Consider the following 17621-nt stretch of genomic DNA (forward strand, 5'->3'; position numbering starts at 1 on the left):
AGGCATAGCTGCCATGTATGTGGCACTCACTATACACCACGTTCACTATGACTTTGTGTGCCTGGCCTATTGTGTTGTTGTTGTTAGGTGCCGTCAAGTAGTGTCTCAGTCATCTAGTGCTGCTCTAACAGAAGTACCACAAGGGGATGGTTTTAACAGACAGAAATTTATTGTCTTCACAGTCCAGAAGGCTATAAGTTGAAATTCAGGGCATCAGGGCATCCAGGGGAACGCTTTCTCCATCAGCTCTGGAGGAAAGTCCATGTCATCAGTCTTCCTTTGGTCTGGGAGCTTCTCTGCACAGGAACCTCAGGTCCAAAGGACACGCTCTGCTCCCAGCACTGCTTTCTTGGTGATATGAGGTTCCCATGTGTCTCTGCTCGCTTCTCTCTTTTATATCTCAAAAGAGATTGCATTAAGACACTGATCTTGTCAACCGCATCGGTATAACCTCATCACAGTGATAGAATTTACAGCACATAAGGAAATCACATCAGATAACACAATCATACAGTACTAGGAATCATGACCTAGCCAAGTTGCTACACACATTTTTTTGGGGGGACACAATTCAGTCCATGACAAGTAGGTTCCAACTCAGAGCAACCCTATGTACAACAGAACGAAACACTGCCTGGTCCTGCGCCATCCTCACAAATTGTTGCTATGTTTGAGCCCATTGTTGCAGCCACTGTGTTAATCCATCTCATTGAGGGTCTTCCTCTACTTCACTCACCCTCTACTTTACCAAGCATGACGTCCTTCTGCAGGGACTGATTCCTTCAGGTAACATGTCCAAAGTACAGAGACAAAGTCTTGCCATCCTCACTTCTAAGGAGCACTCTGACTGTAATCAGATGAATGAGTAATTGTACTATTATTCCTCACAGTACGGTGGGATTATTTCCCTCCATGTTACAGATGAAGAAAAGGAGTCTCAAAGAGACAAAGGAATTTTCCCTAGGCCACCAAGCTAGTAAATGGTAGAGTTGAGATTTAACCCATGCAGCCTCACTGTGTTCTTTTTAACAGTTTAGTGTAGTTCCTTTAAAAATTCCAGCAAGTTTCAGTTCTGCCTGAGCAGAAAGGATTCTAATTCTACGTACTCGCAGGGTAAAAGGGGAGCAGTACATGCCAAGACCAGGTGTGGTGGCAGATCCTGGATTCAGAATGGGATGCTTGGGAGATAGGATGGGATGGGGGTGGGAGAGGAGCACAAGCGTCCCTTATCATCAGGAGACTTTCTTTCCAGTCATTCTACGAATATCCCATGCACCAGGCACAGAGAGCTCATCTCCGCCCTAACCCTGGACAGTTGATCAATTTCCCCGAGTGGTTTAGCTTCAGGCACACATTACTGTGTTCCATCTAAACCACACCTAGAAGAGTTCTGGGGAAGTATGAATATTTGCGCAAAAAGACAGAGGTCAGTAAAGGGCATATTTTGAGTCTCAAGTCTGAAGGAGTATATTGAATCTATTGCATGCAAAGGGCAATATGAGGGGTGGTGTAGAGGTGGCCAGAAATGGGGTGGGACTTAGGAGTGCGAAGATGACAAAATAGGAAGGAAGAGAAGGCTTCCAAGATGGATGTTGGAGAATGACAAAGCAAAATGCTTCCTATTTCACATCTTTATCTAGAATATTTGTGACATTTAAGGTATCAGGAAACTTGCTGGTATGTTTGCTGGTATTGGAGGAAGATTATTCATTGAGACAGTCTTTCAGACAAACATTTACTGAATTTACTTAGTGTCAGACTTATTCTAGAGGTTATGGAAGATCTAAAGAGGTATAGGCCTTGGTCCCTCAGCCCCTGCTAAAGGGAAAGAGAGTGTCTACAAATAACTGCGATTCAAGCTTCAGACCAGTATGGCAGGCAGCAATGCTTAGCTCCAAGCTTAGCAATGCTTACTTAGCTCACTACGTATAAGTGTCCTTGCTCCAAGCAAAGCAGGAGACCCCACAACATCCATGGAAGAATAACTGGGTTGGCCTCAGCCCAGCATTCAGCGAGAGCTTAACCTTCTCACCCTCACTGCTGGACAAGCCAGGCTTGCTGGACCGGTGCTCCCAGCTGGGTGAGACAAAAGTTAAAGTCCAGAAGGTTGGGAGCATAGGCTGCCTGGGGATTTGGTTCCCCGCTGGGTGTGACATGCTACACTAACTTACTTCTCAAAGCACCAAGACTTGCAACTAGATCTTTCCAAACCAAAAAGCCATTGCTGTTGATTCTGGCTCATAGCAACCCTATAGGACAGAGTAGAACTGCCCCACAGGGTTTCCAAGGAGCGGCTGATAGATTCCAAACTGCAGATCTTTTGGTTAGCAGCCGAATGTTTAACCACTGCACCACCAGGGCTCTGCAGCTAGATCTTTAGAGAGCTATTATTATCTTTGAGGCAATGGGAGGAATGCGGTAGGCTTATTTCCTTTTTTTAAAAAAACGGTTTCTGAGCTGCAAAATAAGACGGTTGCTGGGACTGGACTGCATTTGAATTTTAAGAAGCTTCTGACAAAATGTCTCATGATATGCTTAAGGGTAATATGGAGAAATGTGGGGTCCATATTAGCACAGTTGGCTGGCTGAAAAGTTGTGCCCTAGTAGTATTTGTTCGTTCATTCAATAATGTATTGAGGCAAACATTGTGCTAGGTGCTGGGAATATAAAGATGAAAAAAATCAGAAACAGTTTCTCTTCTCATGCTTACATTTTAGTAGAGGAGCAAGACATGATCCACTAATCAAACAAATGAATGTACAACTATAACTATGATAAGTGTTAAAAAGGAGAGGTTCATGGTACTTGAAAAAGTTGTCAGAGGTCTAGTCTAAACTGAGATTTTAAGAATGGTATGGTAGGTTAAAGATAGCCACAGATCCTCCTCCCATGAAGAGGTGGAATTGAATTCTCCTCTCTTTGAATCTGAGCTGGACTTGGTGACTTGTTTGACGAATAGAAAGCAGTGGAAGAGATGTTCTGGGATTTCTGAGGCTAAGTCATAAGAAACCTTGCATCTGCCTATCTCTCTTAGAACACTCTTTCTGTGACTCTGAGCCACCATGTAAGTTTCACTACCCTGAGATGACCATACCAGAGAGGCCATGTATAAGAGCTTAGCTCAACCGTCCCACCTGAGCCCAGCCTTCCAGCCATCTTGGCCGAACCACTAGACACGTGAAGCAAATCTTGGAGCCTCTAGATCTGTGGTCAGCAAACTATGGGCCTGCAGACCAAATCTGGCCCCGGTTTTATTGGAATACAGCCACCCTTGTTTGTTTAATTATTGTCTATGGCTGCTTTCACGCTACAGTGCAGAGCCGAGTAGCTGTGACAAAAGACTACGTGGCCTGCAAAGCTGAAAATATTTTCTATCTGATCCTGTATAGAAAAAATTGCTGACCGCTGCTCTAGATCAGCACTGTGAGGTAGAAATATAATGCAAGCCATAAATGCAGGCCTCGTATGTAATTTGAAAATTTCTAGTAGCCACATTAAAAATTTAAAAAGAGACAGGTAAAATTAATTTTAATAATATATTTTATTTAATCCACTGTGTCTAAAATCTTATCATCTCAACACATAATCAATATAAAAATTATTAATGAGATATTTTACTTTAATGGGGCACTAAATCTTCAAAATCTAGTGAGTATTTTATACCTACAGCACATCTCAATTTGGGCTAGCTACATTTCAAGGGTTCAATACTCACGTGTGGCTAGTAGCTATTGAATTGGGCAGTGCAGCTTTTGACCAGCCCGTCTACCAGCTAATACCATCAAGTGACCCCAGTTGATACCTTGAAGAACAGAATAATCACCCCGAACCCCACCCAAATTCCTGACCCACAACATTGTGAGATAGAATAAAATATTTGTGATTTTAAGATGCTAAATTTTGGAGCAGTTGGTTATGCATCAAGAGATAACAGAATAGACTGAATAGGTGCTAACTAGGTGAAGGGCTGGGCGGTGGCTAGGAAGGACTCTAGGCAAAGGAAATAGCATGTGCAAAGGCACTGAGGCAAGAGAGGACACGGAAGAAGGTACAAGAAGGTCAATGTGGCTGAAATGCAGAGAGAGGTAGGAGACAAGGCTGGAGAGGCCAGCAGGGGACAAACCATGCTTGTCTTATGGGCCAGTTAAGGATTTGGGTCTTCATCCCTAGAGCAAGGTGAAGCCTCTCGAGAAATTAAAGCAGAGGAGTGACATAATCAGGTCTGCATTTAGAAGAGATAAATCTGACTACTGTGTAGCACATGGATAGTGGGGAAGTTAGAACAGATGCAGGAAGACCGATCAGTTGGCCACTGTGGTATTTAAGCGAGAGAAGATACTCATTTGGCCTAGGGTGGTAGCAGCAGAAATGGAGAGAAGTGAATAGATACAAGAAGTATTGGGATTAAAATCAACAGGACATGACAATGGATTAAATATGAGGGATGAGGACAAGGTATTGATTCACTCATTCATTTGCCCATTCATTCATTCATTTAAGAGCTGAGGGGTAGGAATCATTCTTGTTTAACAGACTGATGCCCTACTGGGTGCTAGGAGGCTCTGGTTTTTCTACTTTTTTAGTTTCTCAGATTTAGTAACCCTATGAACGGAAGCACAGAAAGCATACTTGTGTTTTCAAATACTGCTCACAAAAATGAGTCATACAGCTATTAAGCTGATCATCCGCATTAATACTGATAAAGTCTGAAAAGAGGCTAAAACTAACAAGATAGATCTCCTGAGTGTAAGTGTGAAGATCTGTACTTAAGTTTTAAAATAACAAATGGGTAATTGGAGTAAGTGGAAAATAGAGAAATAGCCTATCCCCAGTATGTGTAAAAATCACTTAAAAGTTAGTGTGGCCAGCTACCAAGACCTTCACCGGACTGAGTCCAGTACAGCTAGATGGTGCCCGGCTACCACCGCTGACTGCTCTGACCAGGATCACAAAAGAGGGTTCTGGACAGAGCTGGAGAAGGATGTAGAGCATAATTTTAACTCACAAAAAAAAAAAAAAAAAGACCAGATTTACTGGCCTAAAGGAGACTGGAGAAACCCCGAGAGTATGGCCCCCAGACACCCTTTTAGCTCAGTGGTAAAGTTACCTTCGATGTGCACTGATCAGCCTGCGAGTGGACAGCCCAGTAAAACCATGAGAGTAACGAGGTACAGGAGTCCAGTGACAAGGCCCAGAAGGCAGAAGGGGAGTAGGAAGCTGATGATAGGGAACACAGAATAGAGTAAGGATATTGTTGATGTGTTGTGAGATTGTTAACCATTGTCATAGGGCAACATTTGTAGTAACTGTCAAATGGGAGACTATTTTGTCCTGTAAGCCTTCATCTTAAGTGAGAATAACAGCATAATTAGAAGAGCGTAGTCAATGTCACTTAAATGTGTATGTAAAAAAAATTTTTGAAATGGCGTATCTTTGGCTATGTGTATTTTCACCAAAAAAAAAAAAAAAAAAAGTTGAGTATTTAGAGGGTTAAAATGTTGTGGGGTTGTTAACCAATGTCATAAAACAGCATGTGTGTTACTGTTACATGAGAAACTATCTGTTCTGTAAGCCTTCACCTGAAGTACAATAAAAAATTAAAAAAAAAAAAAAAAAAAAGTTAGTGTGGCATGGCTAATCCTAAATTAATTCCTTCTCGGTGGGTGTGTGGCATCTGGTCACTCTGCCCTCTGTGCAGATCAGACCACATCACTTGGAGCATCACGGTCGGTGAGTTGGTTATACCTGCATGACACTGACAAACTAAAGTGTCTCAAGGGAAGGAGCCGCAAAATTCACTAGGGAATAATGAAACCATATCAAACTGGGAACAGTTAAAAGCACTGAGGGTAATGAACCTTGAGAATAGAAGACTCCAAGTACATAATAAACCTGTTGCTATCTGGTCGATTCTGACTCATAGCGACTCTGTAGGACAGAATAGAACTGTTTCATGGGGTTTCAAGGAGCAGCTGGTGGATTCAAACTGCCAGCCTTTTGGTTAGCAGCTGAGTTCTTAACCACTGCTCCACCAGGGCTCCAAAAATGGCCATCTGCAAATATATAAGGGGCCTCCCATGGAAGGACAGACACACTATTGCTGAAGGGCAAGTAGTTCCAATAGTTGGAAATTATAAGGAGCCAGATTTCAGCTCCAGATGATGAACTGCTTTTCAGTAGAGTGCTACAAGCAAGGACTTGACTTCTTGTAAGGGAATGAGCTCTCCACTGCCAGAACGGTGCAAGTAAAATGGGGTAATAATTTACAGGGGACATTTTAGAGGGATTCTGGAATTGGGAGGGAAGCTGAAAGCTATTACTTTTAAGTTCACCTTTAAATTCTCATTGCGTTCTCAGGAAGGAGGAAAAATAAAGGAAAAAACCTGGACACACTACCTCCCCCCTCCTCACACACCCATCAAGTCAATTCCTCTTATTTTTGTGTAGTCTCCTCGGTGGCACAAATGGTTTGTGCTCAACTACTAACTTCAGGGTTGGTGATTCAAACCCACCCAGTGCTACTGTGGAAGAACAACCCCGGCAATCTGCTTCCATTAAGATTACAGCCAAGAAAACCTACGGAGCAGTTCTATTCTGTACAACTCGACAGCAGCCAACAGCAATAACAACAACACTGAGATACATTTAGAGGGTCGCCCTGTCTCTGGAGGGCCTGCTAACCTGGCCACAAGTAATTCAGGGCTCCAGAAGGGAGGGAGAGCAGCAAGCAATTCTGTAGTCCAGAAGGGTTATGTAGAGGTGGTAATATTTGAACTGTACCTTGAAGTGTGGGTCAGACTTGGACGGTCTCAGAACCATACCCTGGTGACAGGAACAAAGTGAGCCGGGCATGTTAATGCTTGCAGGAAAGAGTCAATTTCTGGCAGATGAGGCTCCACCCAATGTTAGTTCTAACTAGGCACACTCATTCTGATACTCCTCCACATGAGAGCTGTCAGCCTGAGCCACTACAATGCTTAAAAGAGTCTTCCCCCAGAGAACTGCTGGCCTTCTAGAACTCAAGGTGAAGGTCATTTGCCTTTGTACTTGAAAGATCTTGCAAGCTCCAAAGGTCCCATGACAGCCCTTCAAACAGATTCCTGATGAGGTACAACCTATGCATCCAGTTAATGTGATGAGTCACTTTTAAAGGTTTGATTGAGCTTAACCGGGTAAATCTTTCAGACACATTCTTGATACACACATGCATGCACACACATGTATAAGGACTCAGGCTTGACCCTGGGTTTCCTTCCTTCAATGCTTCTTATTGGTATAATATTCTTTAGCAACTTTCGGGGCCATAAGTGTAAGGAAACATGGAAATGGGGGAATGACAATTCCCTTTCTATAGGACCACAAGAAAACCTGACTGGACTAGAAGAGAGGCTGACTTTGGACAAATATTGGGAAATTAGTTTCCACAAGTAAAGTAAGACAGCTACAACAGCCTGGAAACTCTGATAAGGAGTTTATATATTTTTTTTTTAAATGGGAATTTTGGTTTGATCGTTTGGGAACAGAAAATCAATGTGATGAAATTTGAAGAAAATCAGCCTGTCAAGTAGCCTTAATAAGGAGGCGAGGGCTGCTATCAGGTTGGTGAAGAAAGCCAATACAGTATTGAAAGCTCATAGACCTGAGGTGAGGAGGCTGGGCTAGCATGAGGACAGGGCAGTGGGAATGACACAAACAGAAACACTCCCTGGTGACTGAGTGGACACAGGAGATGGTCGCCCATGGATACAGGTCACCTATTCTGAGCTCTGCTTTCCTTGAGCTCCCCCAACCAGCCACATCTCCTTCTATACAACATGTCTGACTTGGACTCCAACCCCTCTAGGGAGCAAAATCTCCTTGGCCCCAGTTTGTAGAGAATTTTTTCGCTTAACATTTGGCTTCCTTTCATTAGCTCTCCTTTCCTTCACCCATTTGGGAGGATAGTGTTTCCACACTAATATGAAGAGGGCAGCATCAAAGATGCATAGGCACAAAGGATAAGTGTCTATGCAGATTCACGAGGTGCGGAAGGATGCGTTCATTCACCCCTCCATATTGCAGGTAACTAAAGTATTAAAATTAAGACTCCATTCCTCTCACAGGCCAGGAAGAAGGAGTTGAGCATGGGCACAGCATTCAGCTTTTCCGGTCCTGCAAAAGAAAGTTTGTATACAAATATCCAGTTCTCCTAGTCATATCTAGAATAGGATCTTTCTGAGTCAAGGAGCACCGCTTTCTCAAATTATCAATGGGTTTGGAAACCATTTTCCCCTTTCTGGCAAACAGTGCCTAAGGGTGAACGTCAATTTAAATTTTAAAGGGTCAGAAATAGGTGCCTTTCTCTGAGTCTGCATATCCAGTTAAGAGTCTGCCCGCCAGGAGTGAGGTCCACAGAACTCACTAAAAGGTAGCAATGCCCCTAGTGGGGCCTCTTCCTTATTCTCTCAGAACCAGAGTCATGGTCGAAGAGAGAAAAACCAAAGCTTCGAGGGCACATTTTAAGGGACGTCCCCCTGTACCCATCCTGTATACTGACCTGCCCTGGTGCTCGGAATTCCCACATTACTCATTCCTTGGGTTAAGGCATTTTTGAAAGCCCCTATAAAAATGCAAATGCTGCTGGAAGGGACAAATTTTTTTGTTTTTAGCTACTGAGAGTTAAATTCAAGTTGATTTTTTTGAATAGTAACTTGAACTCAGAAAGGAATTGTACCTGCGAAAGGAGGGAGAACAGGGAATGGGACCCTTCCCAGTGTCGAGGTCTCAGGGCCTTGACAGTAAGATGGAAAGTGCCGAGAACACACTTCCCATCCTCTACACATATTCATCTGTCACCACGCATCTGTCAGTTTGTTGTACTCTGGTGGCTTCCATTTTGCTGTGATGCCAGAAGCCATGCCACCAGTATTTCAAATACCTACAGGGTTACCCATGGTAGACAAGTTTCAGCGGAGCTTCCAGACTAAGACAGACTGGGAAGAAGGACCTGGCAGTCTACTTCTGAAAAAATTGGCCAGCAAAAATCTCATAGTGCTGGAAGATGAGCCCCTCAGGATGGAAGGCACTCAAAATACAACTGGAGAACAGCAGCCTTCTCAGAGTAGAGTTGACTTTAATGAGTGGATGGATTAAAGCTTTCAGGATCTTCATTTGCTGATGTGACAAGACTCAAAATAAGAAGAAACAGCTGCAAACACCCATTAATAATCAGCATGTGGAATTTATGAAGTAGGAATCGAAGAAAATTGGAAGTTATCAAAAATGAAATGGAACACTTGAAGATAGATATCCTAAGTATTAGTGAGATGAAATGGTATTGGCCATTTCGAATCAGACAATCATATAGTCCACTATGCTGGGAAAGACAAATTGAAGAGAAATGGTGTCACATTCATCGTCAAAAAGAACATTTCAAGATCTATCCTGAAATACAATGCTGTCAGCGATAGGGTAATATCCATATGTCTACAAGGAAGACCAGTCGACACGACTACTATTCAAATTTACACACCAACCACTAAGGCCAAAGATGAAGAAATTGAAGATTTTTACCAGCTTCTGCAGTATGAAATTGATCAAACACGCATCAAGGTCCAGCAATAATTCTGGTGACTGGAATGCGAAAGTTGGAAACAAAGAAGGCTCAGTAGTTGGAAAACATGGCCTTGGTGATAGAAACATGGGGGAGATAACATGAAAGAATTTTTCAAGACCAATGACTTCTTCGTTGCAAATACCTTTTTCAACAACATAAATGGTGACCATACACGTGGACCTTGCTGAATGACAAAGTTGAGGAGAGTCCCAAATCAAATTGACTACATCTGTGGAAAAAGACAATGGAAAAGCTCAATATCATCAGTCAGAACAAGACCAGGGGATGACTGTGGAGCAGACCATCAATTGCTCATATGCAAGTTCAAGTTGAAGCTGAAGAAAATTAAAACCAAGTCCGTGAGAGCCAAAGTACGACCTTGAGTATATCCCACCTGAATTTAGAGACCATCTCAAGAATACATTTGATACATTGAACACTAATAACTGAAGACCAGGTAAGTTGTGGAATGACATCAAGGTCATCAGACATGAAGAAAGCAAAAGGTCATTAAAAAGACAGGAAAGAAAAGACCAAACTGGATGTCAGAAGAAACTTTAAAACTTGCTCTTGAACATAGAATAGCTAAAGCAAACAGAAGAAATAATAAAGTGAAAAAGCTGAACAGAAGATTTCAAAAAGTGGCTCAAGAAAATAAAGTGTTTTAATGAAATGTGCAAAGACCTGGAGTTAAAAAACCAAAAGGGAAGAACATGCTCGGCTTTTCTCAAGTTGAAAGAATTGAAGAAAATATTCAAGCCTCGAGTTGCAATACTGAAGGATTCTATGGGCAAAAAATTGAACAACGCATCAAAAGAAGATGGAAGGAATACACAGAGTCACTGTACCAAAAAGAATTGGTCGACATTCAAACACTTCAGGAGGCAGCATTATGATCAAGAACCCATGGTACTGAAGGAAGAAGTCCAAGCTGTACTGAAAGTATTGGCAAAAAACAAGTCTCCAGGAATTGATGGAATACCCATTGAGATGTTTCATGAATGAATGCAAAGCTGGAAGCATTCTGTTGTCTATGCCAAGAAATTTGGAAGACAGCTACCTGGCCAACTGGCTGAAAGAGATCCATACATGTGCCTATATTCCAAAGAAAGGTGATCCGGTGTAATCGACCTATCGAACAATATTATACGCAAGTAAAATTATGCTGAAGATAATTCAAAAATGGTTGCAGCAGTACATCGACAGGGAACTGCCAGAAACTCAAGCTGTATTCAAATGAGGACGTGGAACAAGGGATATCATTGTGATGTCAGATGGATCTTGGCTGAAAGCAGAGACTACCAGAAAGATGTTTACCTGTGTTTTATTGAATATGCAAAGGCATTTGACTGTGTGGTTCATAACAAATTATGGATAACATTGCAAAGAATGGGAATCCCAGAGCACTTAATTGTGGTTATGCAGAACCTGTACATACCAAGGGGCAGTCATTCGAACAGAACAAGGGGATACTACATGGTTTAAAATCAGGAAAGCTGTGCGTCAGTGTTGTATTCTTTCACCATGCTTACTCAATCTGTATGCTAAGCAAATTAATCCAAGGAGGTGGACTATATGAAGAAGAACCTGACATCAGGATTGGAGGAAGACTCCTTAACAATCTGCAATATGCAGATGACACAACCTTGCTTGTTGAAAGTGAAGAGGACTTGAAGCACTTACTGATGAAAATCAAAGACTACAGCCTTCAGTGTGGATTACACGTTAATATAAAGAAAACACAAATCCTCACAACTGAACCAACAAGCAACATCACAATAAATGGGGAAAAGATTGAAGTTGTCAAGGATCTCATTTTATCTGGATCCACTATCAATGCCCCCATGGAACCAGTAGTCGAGAAATGAAACGACATTTTGCATTGGGCAAATCTTCTGCCAAAAGACCCCTTTAAAGTGTTAAAAAACAAAGATGTCACTTCATGGACTAAGGTGCACCTGACCCAAGCCATGATATTTTCAGTCGCCTCATATGCATACAAAAGCTGGACAATGAACAAGGAAGACCGAAGAACAAATGATGCCTTTGAATTACAGTGTTGGCAAAGAAGATTGAATATACCATGGACTGCCAGAAGAACCAACAAATCTGTCTTGGAAGAAGTACAGCCAGAATGCTCCTTAGAAGCAAGGATGGCAAGACTTTGTCTCACATACTTTGGACATATTATCAGAAGAGACCTGTCCCTCGAGAAGGACATCATGCTTGGTAAGGTAGAGGGTCAGTGAAAAAGAGGAAGACCCTCAATAAAATGGATTAACATAGTGGCTGCAACAATGGACTCAAACATAGCAACGATTGAGAAGATTCCACAGGACCAGTCAGAGTTTCATTCTGTTGTACGTAGGGTCAATTTGAGTTGGAACTGACTGGATGGCACCTATTCAAAATGGAATCTATTTCCCAATTTGCAGCCTGAGTAGAAACTGATGTAGAACTCAGAAACAGCTCTCTTTATTATGTTACAGAAGAGGATCCGGGTCTGATAAAAGGTGTGTGCCCAGTCTCTGGCTCTCCCCTTCTCCCTAACACATCCTCTCCACACTTGCCTGGACATGAAAGGGGGTTGTCAACACTTGCCTGGACTTTGGGAAATTGTCCAGGATCCTCCACACAACCCTACTTGCTTATTTCAGACATGTGTTTGTTCTGTCACTTCACAAGTTCAATTCCCTGGCCCAGCAACCCCTAACTCAACTCCCACCTCTATCCTATCTTTGAAATGTGGCATTTGAACTTTGATTTTCTCCTAAATAATCTGGCTTGGCTCATCTTTTCAATTTTCACATTCTGTCCTCTCCCACTCCAGCCTCATCCCCATAAAATCCAATCCTCAACATTGCCCACCTCGACCCAGGAAGGGGCATCTGACAGCCAGGGATAATAGAGTAACCAAAACATCAAACCCAAAGACATAGCTATTATACAGGTCAGCACAGTCGCATTGAACCAGCTTCCTTCCCTTCAGAGCACTATGTCAGCATGTCATCATTTTTAGTGTGAATATTTAATTAATATTGTTTTCCTCTAGGCTAGAAGCTTCAAGAATGCAGGGATCATGTCTTTTTACGTTTCCTGTTAAAACACAGTAACTGGGGTCCCAACTCACCTGGAGTAAAGGAGAATGAAGAATACCAAAGTCACAAGGGACGTATTAGTGCAAGAGACAGAAAGAGTCACATAAACCAGAGACTGCATCAGCCTGAGACCAGAAGAACTAGATGGTGCCCGGCTGCCACCAATGACCGTCCTGACAGGGAACACAACAGAGAGTCCCTGATGGAGCAGCAGAAAAGTGGGGTGCAGAACTCAAATTCTAGTAAAAAAGACCAGACTTAATGGTCTGACTGAGACTGGAGAATCCCCGGAAAGCATGGCCCTCAGACTCTCTGTCAACCCAGAACTAAAACCATTCCAGAGGCCAACTCTTCAGACAAAGATTGGACTGGACTATGGACAGAAAATGATACTCATGAAGAGTGTGCTTCTTAGCTCAAGTAGATACCTGAGACTTAACGGGCATCTCCTGTCAGGAGGTGAGATGAGAAGACAGAGAGGGTCAGGAGCTGGTTGAATGGACACGGGAAATCAGGGGTAGAAAAGAGAAGTGTGCTGTCACAGTGTAGGGAGAGCAACTGAGGTCACATAACAATGTATGCATAAATTTTTGTTTGAGAGACTAACTTGAATTGTAAACTTTCACTTAAAAGTACAACAATAAAAAACACACACACACAATAACTAGAACATAGTGAACACTCAATAAATATATTCAGAATATATGAATGAATTAATCTCACATAAATAGCATGAATGGTATCTGCAACAGCAAGCAGCAGACATCTGAGATAGAACTGTGAATTGGAGCACGTAATTAAATACTCATTTTAATCCACAACCTTAGTCCCGAGGCTGAGGTCCCATGTCAAAGGAGTAGTCCATCTCCTTAGTTATTACAATTTTAGAAGACTGGGAAGGTCCCTTGACCAAAAAAATATTTTCACCTTTCTCTTCACCTTAAATTACTATTAAGGGAGGCACTATTTTAAGTCTATTTGCAAATGCAAATACGTTCGCGGTATGCAGAATGTGAGGCTAAAGCAGCGCCTCGGCTCTTTTTGGACCTAGGACTATTTCTTACCAAATTAGCTATTGGTCTGTGGTGCCAAGAGGGGCTAATCCTTGGGATAAGGGCACTTGGATGGGAAGAAAGAATGGAGAACGTTTTCTGGACGGGAGAAGAGAAGCAGCGCACCTTGCAGAGAGACTGTGTTCGGCCCCATCATCTGGGCGTCCCACTGGCACAAGGGCTCAGGCAGGGCCACCATCTGAAGACGGTTACTCCTGCAGCAGAGCTGCTTGGACCTCCCAGGACCCCAAGCCAAGAACAGCTGGCTGTTGTTTGGTAAGTGGCATCCTCTGTTTCCTGACTGTCCTGTTTCTTAGCTTGCCAAAGCAGATGAAGACAACGGGCTGCAAGAGTCACGTTTTTGTAATGTCCCACCTCCAACTTAGCCAGTCTGAGAATCAAGCCTGATGGCCAAAGGTTTTAAGCACGTACTCTGCTCTGAGTCTTACCCAGTCCCTTGCCAGCCATCAGCCCCACCTCTGAACAGCTGCCCCAGATGCAGCTTTATCCCACACCACCCTCCCCCAGGCTTACGAGCCTCACAGAACATACCTGTCACAAATGCCCATCCACCTCAGCTCCCAGAGACCAGACACATAAGCTCAGTGGCATTCCCGAGGGATACAGAAGCAAGGTGCTAAGAATAAACTAGAAGAAGCCGGTAAGAGGTCCCCACAGCTCCTAAGACTCCTTGTAGAGGGAGAAAAAGTCTCGGCACTGAGGCCAGAACTCAAATGCAGAAAGGGGAACTGACGAGAGGAACACCACCGCAGACTAGGGGCAGTGCTCTTGCTTGCTGCAGAGAACTTCTGCTGACAGGTGGGCATTTCCACCGATGAGGATGACTACAAATGCACCCTCAGAGAGTGAGTGAGTGTAAAGCCCTGAGGAAAACCCCCAAAGACAGTCCCGTTGCAAGCATGACAAAGACACCTTCCCTCACCAATTCACAGAGACCCAGGGGTGCAGCTCTGAGGCCCATAGCTCAGGATTTAGCTGAGTCCAACAAATGTTTCACTGGGCAGCCAGATGCCCAGCCTGTGCCTGGCTCAGCAGGGCTGCAGGAGTAAGTCCTCAACCCCAGAGAGCAGAGAGAGGACAGGGTGCTTCCCTCCCCCGCCTCGCCCCAAATCATTCATCAAGTACCTCTCCCCGGATCCCGCTAGAAGGCAATTAAGGTACCCAACCTCCAGTTTTGGATTATTCTAATCTAGAATGTTTCTGTTACCTGGGTCTGTGATTCCTGGAAGTGGGCAGTACTCTGAGTCTGGAGATAAGTCACAAGCAGAAGTGTAAAAGATTCATGTAGGTTTCTCTGTGGCTCAATGCTGAAGCGCTTGGCTGCTAACGGAAAGGTCAGTGGTTCAAACCCACCAACCTCTCCATGGAAGAAAGATGTGGTAGTCTGCTTTGGTAAAAGATTACAGCCTTGGAAACCCTATGGGGCAGTTCTACTCTGTCCTACAGGGTCATTATGAGTCAGTATCGGCTCCATGGCAATGGGTTTGGATTTTTTGGGGTAAAGTGCTTCGGTGGAGACAAATTTCGAATATACAATCCTGCCTTGGATGCACGATTCCTTTCTCTGATCCCATTATTGTTGCCGTTGTTAGCTGCTGTCAAGCCAGCCCCTGAGTCGAGGTGACCCCAGGCACAATGGAATCGGACGACTGTGATCCAAAGGGTTTTCACTGGCTGTTTTTTCTTCAGTGGATTGCCAGGCCTTTCTTCCTAGTCTGTCTTAGTCTGGAAGCTCTGCTGAAACCTGTTGAGGACCACAGCAACACACAAACCTCCACTGCCCGATGGGTGGTGGCTGCACTTGAGCTGCATAGAATGGAAATTAAACTCAAATCTCCTGGATGGGAGGCGAGAATTCTACCACCGAACCACCACTGCCCCTTCTGGCCCCATTAGCGCTTGCAAAGCCCTTGCTCAAGGTAGCGGCATTTTTGTGCCTCTGAAGTCTGGGGCATTTGAGATCAGAAGGAGAGAGGCAGTCCCCCGCTGAGCATGCTTCCTCTGCTCTCTTCAAGGCTAACTGTGCCCTACTGGGCTGATGAAATTAAGTGACCAAGTGAAAGCTGTGTGTTGTTGACAAAGTTGAGAAGACTCCCAAACCAAAGGCCTTTGGTGCAGCGGAAGGAGCGTGGCTTTAGAAATGATGGTTCGGGGTCAAATCCTGGCTTGACCCCTGGTCCTGGACAAGTTATTGAACATCCCTGAGCCTCAGTCATCTCATCTGTGAAATGTGACTAATAAAAGCTTCCTTGCTGCATTGTTGTGAAAAACAAATGAGATCTGCATGTAAATCACCCGGGACAACCATTTAGTCTTCATTACTATTTTCCTGTCTTCTTTTAGAGGAGTCCCTGGGTGGCGCAAACGGTTAAGCACTCGGACTACAAGCCTAAAGGTTGACAGTTTGGCCCCAGCCAGCAGTGCCTCAGAAGACAGTCCTGACAGTCTGCTTCCAAAAGGTCACAGCCTTGTCATGGAAGCTTCATAGATAGATCCAAACTCCCTGAGGGATTGAATTACTGGGCTGGGGGGTGGGGGTACGTCTCAGGGAACATCTAGCTCAATTGGCGTAACATAGTTTATGAAGAAAATGTTCTACATTCTACTTTGATGAGCAGTGTCTGGGGTCTTAAAGGTTTGTGAGCGTCCACTTAAGATACTCCACTGATCGCATCCTGTCAGGAGCAAGGGAGAATGAAGAGAACTAAAGATCCGAGGGAAAGATTAGTCCAAAGTACTAACGGACCACAACTACCACAGCCTCCACCAGACTGAGTCCAGTACAACTAGATGGTGCCCGGCTACCATCACTGACTGCTCTGACAGGGATCACGATAGAGGGTCCCAGACAGAGCTGGAGAAAAATATAGAACAAAATTCTAACTCACAAAAAAAGACCAGACTTACTGGCCTGACAGAGACTGGAGAAACACCAAGAGTATGGCCCCCGGAGACCCTTTTAGTTTAGTAATGAAGTCGCTCCTGAGGTTCAGCCTTCAGCCAAAGATTAGACAGGCCTATAAAACAAAACAAGACTAAAGGGGCACACCAGCCCAGGGGCAAGGACTAGATGGTAGGAAGGGACAAGAAAGTTGGTAACACGGAACCCAAGGTCAAGAAGGGAGAGTGTTGACATGTCATGGAGTTGGCAACAAATGTCACAAAACAATAGTGTACTAACAGTTTAATGAGAAGCTAGTTTGTTCTGTAAACCTTCATCTAAAGTACAATTTAAAAAAAAAAGTTTTGCAAGTTGGAAAAAAGAAAAAGAATTAAAAAAAAAAAAAAAGATCACCGCCTTGAAAACCCTATGGAGCAGTTCTACTCTGACAAACACAGTCGCCATGAGTCAGAATAGACTCAATAGTAACTAACAACAACCATAACATCTTCTTTGAGATTTTCCCACTTCTTACTTTGACCTTTCCACAAAGACCCTTCTTTCACTGGAGGGAAGATGATCACTCTTCCCCAAACCGATCTGTAAACACCTTCACCTTCCATCCAGGCCTCTCAAACCCACAGGTCCTGTACCCTGACTCACTTGGAAACGTCATCCTTTATGGAGATAGCCCCCACCTGGGGTTTTCCTTTGGATTTTACTATCACATAGTTTTTTTATTCAAGAGAATCCATTTGGTTTCTTTATTGTAATATGTGAAATTACCCACCTATCAGAATACAGGACAATCAATTTATATTCCACTTAATTTTTCAAGTTTCTTTTTCCTGTACTCAGCAGTCAAAATACGATGTAGCTTAAATTGAAAACTCCTGCTAACAAAATATTTGGAGCAGTATTTCCCAAACTTCAATCATTCTAGCTACTAGTCAAAAAAAAAAGGTACACCAACA

The 17621-nt window shown here is 43.5% G+C and overlaps 1 protein-coding gene across 2 annotated transcripts in view; it reads right to left on the reverse strand.

Annotated features, from left to right (window-relative positions):
* CD86 (CD86 molecule) overlaps nt 1-17621 on the reverse strand; it is an 80964-nt gene that overhangs the window by 37136 nt on the left and 26207 nt on the right. Inside the window, exon 1 of one of the 2 annotated variants that reach the window (XM_023728823.1) lies at nt 14298-14479. The exons of the other annotated variant lie outside the window; for it this stretch is intronic. Coding sequence (XP_023584591.1) covers nt 14298-14314 — 17 coding nt within the window. The 5' untranslated portion in view covers nt 14315-14479. Of the gene's footprint in view, nt 1-14297; nt 14480-17621 lie in introns of those variants that run through there. 2 annotated transcript variants of the gene reach the window in all.

The sequence above is a fragment of the Trichechus manatus genome, unplaced genomic scaffold, assembly GCF_000243295.1.
Source record: "Trichechus manatus latirostris isolate Lorelei unplaced genomic scaffold, TriManLat1.0 scaffold00026, whole genome shotgun sequence".
Classification (NCBI taxonomy): domain Eukaryota; kingdom Metazoa; phylum Chordata; class Mammalia; order Sirenia; family Trichechidae; genus Trichechus; species Trichechus manatus.